General features: G+C 41.5%; 1 protein-coding gene across 4 annotated transcripts in view; it reads left to right on the forward strand.

The window, feature by feature from the left end:
• The first annotated feature begins 2,140 nt into the window (after positions 1 to 2,140).
• Positions 2,141 to 9,672, forward strand: part of LOC106518561 (echinoderm microtubule-associated protein-like 1) — an 11,442-nt gene continuing 3,910 nt past the window's right edge. Inside the window, exons 1-2 of one of the 4 annotated variants that reach the window (XM_014009902.1) lie at positions 2,141 to 2,700; positions 8,738 to 8,920. In XM_014009902.1, coding sequence (XP_013865356.1) covers positions 2,583 to 2,700; positions 8,738 to 8,920 — 301 coding nt within the window. In that variant the 5' untranslated portion in view covers positions 2,141 to 2,582. The remainder of the gene's footprint in view (positions 2,701 to 8,737; positions 8,921 to 9,672) is intronic. The other 3 variants (XM_014009900.1, XM_014009903.1, XM_014009901.1) reach the window with 3 other exon arrangements.

Here is a 9,672-nt window from a genome sequence, read left to right on the forward strand (position 1 = left end):
ACACAGGATTACAGTAAACTGGTGTCATTGTTTTTGACTCAATTTCTATGCTGTTCAGTTTTTCATTGAATTTACATGATATTAAACCTGTTTATTGGTAACATTCTGCGGTAGCAGTAGGTAATTGCCGTTGCGCGTGGTTCTTTAATTTGAGGAAATTGGTACTGGAAAGTCCTTGAAACGTCCTTGAAATTGATGTTGACCAAGGTGTGGGAACACTGCGTGAACAAAGCTCTTTAGGATGTTTAAAGCTTGGGATGTTTTATTTTAATTAACCCTTTTTTTTGTAAGTGTCTCAACATCCCTAATCTGTCTGGTGTGGTCCTTGGTCTTCTTAATGCCTTTTGGTCACTATCACACCTCTTGAGGCGTCACATAACAGTTTTTATACTGAGATTTAATTAAACACAGATGGACTTGTGGAAATTGGTCAAACTGGATTATAATAAGAAACATTTGGTTCATTACAATAAGAAACAAATGTATTTAAAACCAGTTTCTTCAACTTCACACATCTGCACTAGTTTGTGTTCTTCCACATAAAGTCCTTGCAGCATCCTTTAAAGTTTTTCCTTGCAACGTGACAAAGTGTGGAAAAGTTCAGCACACGTTTCCAAGGCACTCAATTTGCCGCCTGGTTATCAGGAATATCAATTAGCTCTTTTCTCCCAGAGGGCCAAGATCACATGTGGGCATAAACTTTCAGAAGCAATCTCAGTTCTCTGGTTTTGCTGAAGAGGAGGAGGAAAACACTTCCTGGAAATGCTCATGTAGGCCTCGGTATTCTCCCAGTGAAGTGCTGGCCAGCCTTGCAGCAGCAACAATAAAAAAAACAAAAAAAAAACAAATTTGGAGCAGATTGTACGTTATCGTTTGTAGTGCCCATGAACAGGAAGTTTCTGCTCGCCGTGAAAAACCTGCGTAAGGCGTCCGTTTGCGACTCGAGTCAAACGAAACAAAAGCCCTCAAGCAACTTGTGAGATCCTTGCTTACTTTGTGGCCTGTGTTGATGCTTRCTGTCGCCATATATTTTCAGATGTTTAAAGAAAAAAAAAAAACGCTTGGTGGGGGGGGTCTAACAGTTTAGATAGAAAGAAATGTTTGTATCAGATAATCGTCACTGTCATGCTCTCCGAAGATCTGTTGGATTCTTTTTATTTTAATTCAAAGCATGTATCATCCCAACTGATTTAATGTACCATTTGAGAGACTATTTATAAATTTTAAGTCCTTTGTGAAAAAAGTTTGTGGTTTTTTTTTCCCCCATATTTTCTCTTTTATTCAAACTGTTTCACTAGGTTGGATTAAAATGTTTGTTACATTATGTTAGGAGCCCTAATAAGTGATTTAATCCATATTTGATAAACCTTTGAAGTTTTTGTGGTGAGTAATATCAGGTCATGTGACCAACAGGAGGCAGGTGGAAGTCGTAATGCTGCTCAGCGTCCACAGGAGGGCGGCAGTGAGACGCCCGGTTCAGATTAGTGTCAAATTATCTGATTTCTAGTTTTTTTCTTTGAAGGTTTGATCTGGATGCAGAGTCCAGGATAGCTTGTTTATATGTTTAAAGAATACATTTTAACCCCGCCCCCTTTTGCCCTCCATCTGTCCCCAGAGTCCTTCTGTTTTTGACCTTTTGTCTGTTTCCTCACATCAACACACAAGATTAAATTAATGTTCTAATCATAAATCTGTTCTCACCCTTTAGCCTGAGATGCTGCTCCATCAGCCTCTTAGTTAAATACTTGTACCGCAACTTATTTTATTTTTTTAAATGAATATAACTTTGAAGAGCAGTGAGATGCTCCGGATGGCGGTGGAACAAAGAGCCTCAGACTGCTGCGCTCTACGTCACTTCATCGTCTTGTGTTTAAGATTTCGGGGGGCCTAAATGAGGCCAGAAGGTCTTTGGGCGGGTCAGCAAATCCTCACACCTGCTGGAGAACGAATCAGCAACACAAACTGCATCATAGACAAAGAGCCGTCTCACACACACACACACACACACCTCACCAGCTTTTCATCCGCTCCTGTTTCTTCCTCTGCTGCTCTAATTACCACATCCGGCTTATTGTCCTCCTGATGACTGTAATTAATCAAGTTCTGCTCCTTCTAATCCCTGGATCGCATCATCCTCGCAGCCCAGCAGAGCCACACCGGATGGCAGCCTGATGTCAGCACTTTTGAACGCTGTAATTGCTTGTCTCCCAACTTTTGCACGCGGCTGCAACATCCTGCTGTTTCTTTTTAGTCTGGAGTGTTTTTTTTTYCCTTCAAACAGGTCAGGAGACGTCTCCCGGCTGAAGCAGCGGCGGAGTGTTTGGGACTTTTTAATTTTTTTCTTTCCTCCCTTCTTAACTTGTCGAGTCAGGAAGAGAAACAGATTCTCCCCCAGTCTCCTTGTCCTCCCTCTGAGGCTTCAGATGGATTACTGTGTGTCTAATCTGTCCTCTGAGTGACATCACCCTCCACACACACGCACACCTCACAGGACATCAGGTGTGGGAGGGGAAAGCTGGAGTGGCGAAGGTGAAGTTCAGTAAAAACCACACCGGATCAGACGGACTTCATCCATCAGGGTCATGGAGGAGCTGCTGGACCCCGGCGTGGAGATGTTGGAGACCCTGAGGAGGAGGACCTCGCTGAAGGGGAGCTTTCAGAGCGACTCGCTGTCGGTGCCGGACACCGACTTCATGACAGGTAAACGTTTAAAAAAAAAAGGTTTCTAATTGGAGGACTGACAGGTTTTAAAACATCCAAAACCAGCAGAAAAATACAGATCTGGAGAAAGTTTTCAGAGTTTTCACAAAACAATTGAGAGATGTTCCAGAAAAGCTCTAAAGCATAAATGATCAGGGCTTAAAGACTCATCAGCTTTATTTAAAAATGTTAGCCTCTTCCAAAACGTGAACAATAATATTTTCACCCGAGTTTGTGGGTCTGTCTGTTAGCAAAATATCTCATGAACCACTGGACAGACATTGATGAAACACTCAGAAGGTAATTTCTGGATGTTCACCAGCAACTGATTAACTTTTTGACTCAACCCAACTCAAGATGTCTGTTACAACTAACTAATCTTAACAAACACAAACATAGTTACAGCTCTGTCAGTTTTAAAGATATTGAGATAGAATTTGGAGAAATGATAGCTGAGAATCCTTCTCAACACATAATCCAARATTGACTCACTGTGCCAGATTTTTTTGCTTAAAACTTGAGAGGATATTTCATAGGAGGCAGCCTTGTTTGTCTGTTAGCAAAATAACTCATGAACCACTGGTTGGATGCTGATGAAACTCTCAGGATGACATCATTTGATGTTCCTCTACAACTGATTAACTTTTGGGGTCGATCCAATTCAAGATGGCTGCCACAGCTAACTGACATAAAAGTGACCGACTCAGTCAGTTTTGCTAATATTGAGCTATTTTTTCTGTAGTAGTAGCTGAGAGTCAATAAGAACACGTGTTCTGAGCGTGACTTCTTGCAGTGTTACATGAGATTGTGCAGAATGTTGTTGTAAAGGCATGACTAATCTCAGTTTTAATCTGGGAAATTAAAGGTAGGCGATGTGCATTCCTAATGAGTGCCACAATTTACAAGCAGAGATTAAAACACTCGTAAAACCAAATGTTCTTTTTTCTATTTAGTAAAATTCAGTTACAGGTTTTGCATTCCTGATCCTCCCGCTGCCCTCGGGTCAAACTTCTGCACGTGTGTGAGCGAGCGCACGACTTGTTGCACGTGAGTCCTGTTTGCACACAGGCTACCCGCTGGAGCTTCATGTAGCTGGAGCTGCAGCAGAGGCCGAGCTCTCAGGGTTTCGCTAATTCTCTCCTCCACCACCGGGATTATGTGCTATTCTAATCCCAGTCCCATATGGAGAGCGTGGAGGTGGCACGAGGCCGGAGTCGCAGGCAGAAGATCACAAGCCCACGCARAATCACTCCTGTCAGTGAGATTACTGCTGCTGGCTGAACGCTTAAATAAATCAACTAAAAGGACCAGCTGAGAGGAGATTATCACTGCTGGGAGGGAAACTCAGGTTTCTGAGGAGAAACACCAAGAAAAAAACAAACTTAATGATGAGCAGTACGCTATAATAAAATCCTGAAACCGTCAAACATGATTGTGTGAAGACTGATAAAACATTCACAGTAATGAGGTTATCTCTTTTTCTTTCTTTTACATTTTCAGCAATTATCCTGTTCCGCAATTTTTGTGCCTTTTCAACAATTCATATAAAACGACTTTCAGCTCCTTCATGACATTCCAGCTGGGACTTTGGGTACTTCAGCAATTTGAACTTTTTGAGATATTTAACCTTATTTATTTATTTATTTATTTATTGAATGATTGATTGATTGCCATTGTGGTTCTTGTTGACAATAAATGCAGCTGTTTTCAACATCTTTAAAATGCTAATAAAATTATTTTGTCCTGTTTGTTTTTTACCTTCTTTGTGCTAATTTTAGCTTGTTTTTCTGCTTTTTCAGATATCTTACGGTTCTCTTTAGCCACTCTGCTACTTCAATTTTGTTGTGCATGATTAGCTTCTTTTGGCTAACATAGGCTCTTTTTTTTTCTTCATTCAGCTGTTTTCTACAATTTAAGCTACGTTTKGATATTTTCAGCTAAATTCACCTTTTGTGGTAATGTCYTGATGCATCTCAGTAATCCAGGTAAAAAATCAAAGAAAAAAAATTGTATAGGTCTTCTGGACGGGTTCTTCTCTAATGAAACGTTTCGTCTCTCCTCCAAGAGACTTCTTCAGTCTGAGAGTTTCAGGCAAAATTCAGGCTTTTAAGCCCTGCCTCCATGTGACTGATACATCACATGGCTATCGTTGACACCTAATTAACACCTATTGTTAACCGGGTGGAGTGATACTGGCAATAGCAGCTCTGTAGGAGGGGGACAACTGAAAACGGAGGCCTCCACCTCTGTTTAATGATGGATGTGAAGAAAGACCGTCCATCATTAAACAGAGGTGGAGGCCTCMGTTTTCATTTGTCCCCCTCCTACAGYGCTGCCATTGCCAGTATCACTCCACCCYCTGTCAACAATAGGTGTTAATTAGGTGTCAACGATAGCCATGTGATGTATCAGTCACATGGAAGCAGTGCTTAAAAGCCTGAATTTTGCCTGAAACTCTCAGACTGAAGAAGTCTCTTGGAGGAGAGACGAAACGTTTCATTAGAGAAGAACCCGTCCAGAAGACCTATACAATTTTTTTCTTTTTGTGGTGATGTCAGCTACTTCCAGCTTAATGCTTTTTCTGCTTTTTTGTTCTAGATTCAACATTTTCAACTACTTTTTAGCTACTTTTTTTGCTAGTTTTAGCTTATTTTTGTCTATTTTATGATAAATTGCCAAATTTGTATAAATCTTTTTTTTCTGCACAAATCTTTCTGCAATGCATTAAGCACTCATGCTGCATTTTTGCAAAAAATGCAAATTTTCTAGCTTTTTCTTCTGTTTTCCGTAAAGAATGTCAGTTTTCTGACAGAGTTTAGGTTCTGTACTTAACTGAGATCATTTTTCATCTTCTCATCCCTTTACAACTAAAGTCTGAGTTTTTCTAAAACTAAAGGAAACCTGTCGCACAGCTACTACCACACCAAGCTGTAAGCTCAGTATCTGTCAAACTGACTAACATTTTTTGTTTGCTACTGTCAGCTGACTGGTGGCCATCTTGAAATAGTTCCACTCTAAAAGGTAATCAGTTGCAGATTCACATCCATTAAATAATTTCTGAGAGTTTCATTCAAATCTGTCCAGTGGCTCCTGAAATATTTTGCTCACAGACAAACAAATGAACACAGACACAGGCAATTCCAGTGGTCTAACAGTGTTTTTAAGTCCATTCTCTTTTTTATTTTTTATTTTTTGGATGGCCTCCCTTCTCCCCTTATAGCCATCCTCTCCACACCATTATGTTTTTTTTTCTTTTTGGATGGCCTCCCTTCTCCCCTTATAGCCATCCTCTCCACACCATTATGATTTTTTTGTGTGAAGAGAAAATAGAGAGAAAAACAGAGAGAGAAGTAATTAGAAAGATGGAGTGAAATAGCGATTAGAAGTATATTAAATATACACCAACAAAACACAGGACCACACACCCAACATCTGTCCGCTCACCTGAAAAATAAATGGATAAATACATGGAGGGCAAATATAAAAATACACACATACCCATACATATATAAAGATATACATACACACAGGCCTACATTCACAAATATTGTCAGTATATACACATAGACATATATTCACACTCAGAGACCAGTCAGAACCCCCGGATCAGAACACCTGTTTGTGAGCAGTTGTGAACATGCGTGTATATACAAGATTTCTCCACTGGAATATTTAATAGTGACTGTGGAGGACCGGAGACCCAACCCCCAAGACACGAGGCAGACAGAGGGAAGACCAGAGCCCAAGGGCCTGAGCGCAGAGCCCCAAGGGGCACCCGCACGGGAAGATCCGCCCACCCACCCCCCAGATCAGACCATAGGGGAGAACTGGGAGAGTCCCTCCAGTGACCACACGCACAGCCCCYGGGGCCAGCAGCGACAARCTCATGGGCCCCACBGGCACCCGCCATACCASAGCAGATCCAGGAAAGGGCACAGAGGTCCGGGCCCCCAGGGCGCACCCCCTCCAGGCCAAAGCCAGACAGGCCCAGAGACCCCGAGCCCCAACAGGCAGTCACCAGGCCAGGCCGGCACACACCCCAGCCCCAGACCCCGGGAACCCCCAGCACGCCGGCGGCCAGCCGCACACCCCACCTGGGGGCCGAGTAGCAGCGGGCCTCCAGATAAATTTTAAGTCCATTCTCTTTAAGTCCRTTCTCTTAAACAGGAGAACAGAACTGTTATTAAGGAATAATAAACCAGCAGCTGAGTGGATACAACATTTACACGAGTCAGTTTTCCAAGATTTTCATTACTGCTGTTCTCAAAAAAACGCCTTTTGCAGATTTTCAAACATTGGGACTTTTTTTAAAGCTCATAACAATTTACAGCAGCTTATAACAGCTTTAGACAAAATGACTTGTTCACATCTCTTTATTAGTTAAAAAAAAACACAATAATATGCTGAACAGATAAAACCYTCAGCCTGACTCTTTCAAACTGGAACAGCTGGTTGCTTAAGTCTGATCTGCAGCTGTGAACTGCAGATCAGCCTGTGTTAGAAATGTTTTAGTGGACAGTATTTGTTCAAACTTTACTCTTGCTGACATAAACAATAAATAAAGTAATTAAATTTTAAAAAGAGGAGGTTAAAACTTTTGAGACAGAATCCTGCCAGAATGTAAGAAGTTTAGCTCATCCTAACCCACCTGATCTCTGTGTTCCAGGCACCAACTCATTAAGATGATGGATTTTTTTAATCGAGCTGAAATTTCCGGTAAATTAACAGTGTGAGCTTTCATTAAAAAAAAACTGCAGATAAACAATCCAGACCTGATCCAGAGGACTTCCTCGCTCTCTTTAGCTGTTTTCATTTTTAGTGGGTTTTTTTTTTTCGGATCATTTTAAATAAAACTAAACTATTTAGTTCAAAGAGCAGTTTTCATTAGTTAATGCCAGGGTTTCAGTGTCTCTGTTTGAAGATGATACTGTTGCCCTGGAGATAAACTAAGTGAATGTAATAATTACTGTTCCTACTTTCAGGACCTGTAATTATAAAAGTCCAAATAAATTTCTGTCTTTACAACCACCTGTTTTTACTCRAATGAGGATCATTTTAATCATTTTCTTGTTGCTTCTGATCTGTCTGAGTGTTACAGTGAAATGTTAGCTCTGATGTTTCCACTCGTCCAGCGACATGTGGGTTTATGTGTGTGGGCGGAGTCAGAGAGATTACCAGTGGGATTGGGATTAACATTGTACTCTACACACACACACACACACACGCAAGTGTTGAGACAATTCAGGCCGAGCTGGGTGACTTCTTGTTTTTAAGCATTATCAACCCCACCCCCCATCTTTTATACACACACACACACACACACACAAAGTAAAAAAGGCTTAAAGCTCTGTAAACCCACCCGGGTATCCCTGAGTGTGTCTGACCACAGACACCACGGAGCGCTCTCCTCTCCTCTCGTGTTCTTCCCACTTTGACCCCGTTTGGACGAACGTCGGTGAGTCTGCCGACAGGGATGAGGTCATAGCGGACCCCGGCTCGGGCGAAATGGAGGGGGAGCAGCAAGGTTGCCCGAGGAGGAGCGAAAGGATCTGCTCACGAGARAAGAGGAGGAGGAAGAYGAACTCCTCAGCATCCAGCAGCTCCCACGGTACCCACAGCGCCGATCCACCGTTAGGTTCTGGTGGCAGGAAAAGACGGAGCAACAGGAACATGATAATTAATCACAGAGGTTTTCTGTTTTTGTTTCTGTGCTGCCGGATGATGACGGGAGTCCAGCTGTGTTTTGACCTCATTAGGTTGATTTTTTTAATTTTATTTCAGGGATTAATCTTGTTGACAAAAATGTTTTTACCTTTTTTTTCCCAGCTTGATTGCGTCAGTAAATCTACAGAATGTTGTGTTATTTTGCTTTACTTTGACTGATGCTCAGWTTCATCTGTTTTGTATCAGCAGCACTACAGTCTCATTAGTTACGAAAGGTTGCGAGGCGTCACAAGATAATCTCTCAGATTTACTCCCACAAACCCACAGAGATCCCTTTTTTTCTACTTGCCTCATCAACGTCTTCCTCCTCCAGACGACCGCAGCTCGGCAGCCAGCGGCGTGGATGTGGCCGACCGGCTCACCTACCTGGAGCAGAGGATGCAGATGCAGGAAGAGGAAATCCAGCTGCTGAAGATGGCTCTGGCCGATGTCCTCCAGAGGCTCAACATCTCCAAGGAGGACACTGGTGGAGGCAGGAGAGCGCCGGCAGCGAAAGGTGAGCGAAGATCTGCTTTGAGTTGGTTTATATGTCGACAAACTCATCTTTGTAGGTTTCTAATAACAAATCTCAGGTATTCATTAAAAAACACGCTTTAGATCAAACCTTTTTTTCATTTACCACATGTCCACAACACTTCTGTTCTTTCAGGGTTGTTGTTTTAGCTGTGCTTTTCTTTAAATGTCAAATCTGTCTGCAGAGGTCAAAGGTCAACACAGCTGCTCAAACTTAGAAATGTGCTAAAATGATCAACCAGGGCTGTGCAAAAACATCGATTAGTCATGTTTGTGTTTGTGATGGTATAAAATCAAGCTTTGCTTTTTAATTTAGGGCATAAATATGGAACACATGTGACCGCAATGTAAAATTTTCCTGATTAAAAAGTAGCATTTTTGTATAGATATACTATTCATAAGACATAACAAAAAAATTACGCCGCTGAGACAAACAGTTGTCAAGATATTCACATTTGCGTTAACAGGAAGTGATGACAAAGGGGAAAGTCGGAACATCGCTAACAACACAGATAGTAAAAATAGTTTTTTTTAATTATTATTTTGAGACACTATCAGAAAGAAACACTATTTTCTCTCAAAGACCTTTGACATCACTTCCTGTTATGTAAGTTCAACAAAAAATATGCCAGTAAATGGATAAAATGGGTAAAATCCTGTGTTTTATGCCAAATTTCTTCAATCTTTCAGAAGCTTTTTTCCACTTTTTTTGTATTTGTACAAAATGCGTATCAC

This window comes from Austrofundulus limnaeus, unplaced genomic scaffold (assembly GCF_001266775.1).
Source record: "Austrofundulus limnaeus strain Quisiro unplaced genomic scaffold, Austrofundulus_limnaeus-1.0 Scaffold63, whole genome shotgun sequence".
Classification (NCBI taxonomy): Eukaryota; Metazoa; Chordata; class Actinopteri; order Cyprinodontiformes; family Rivulidae; genus Austrofundulus; species Austrofundulus limnaeus.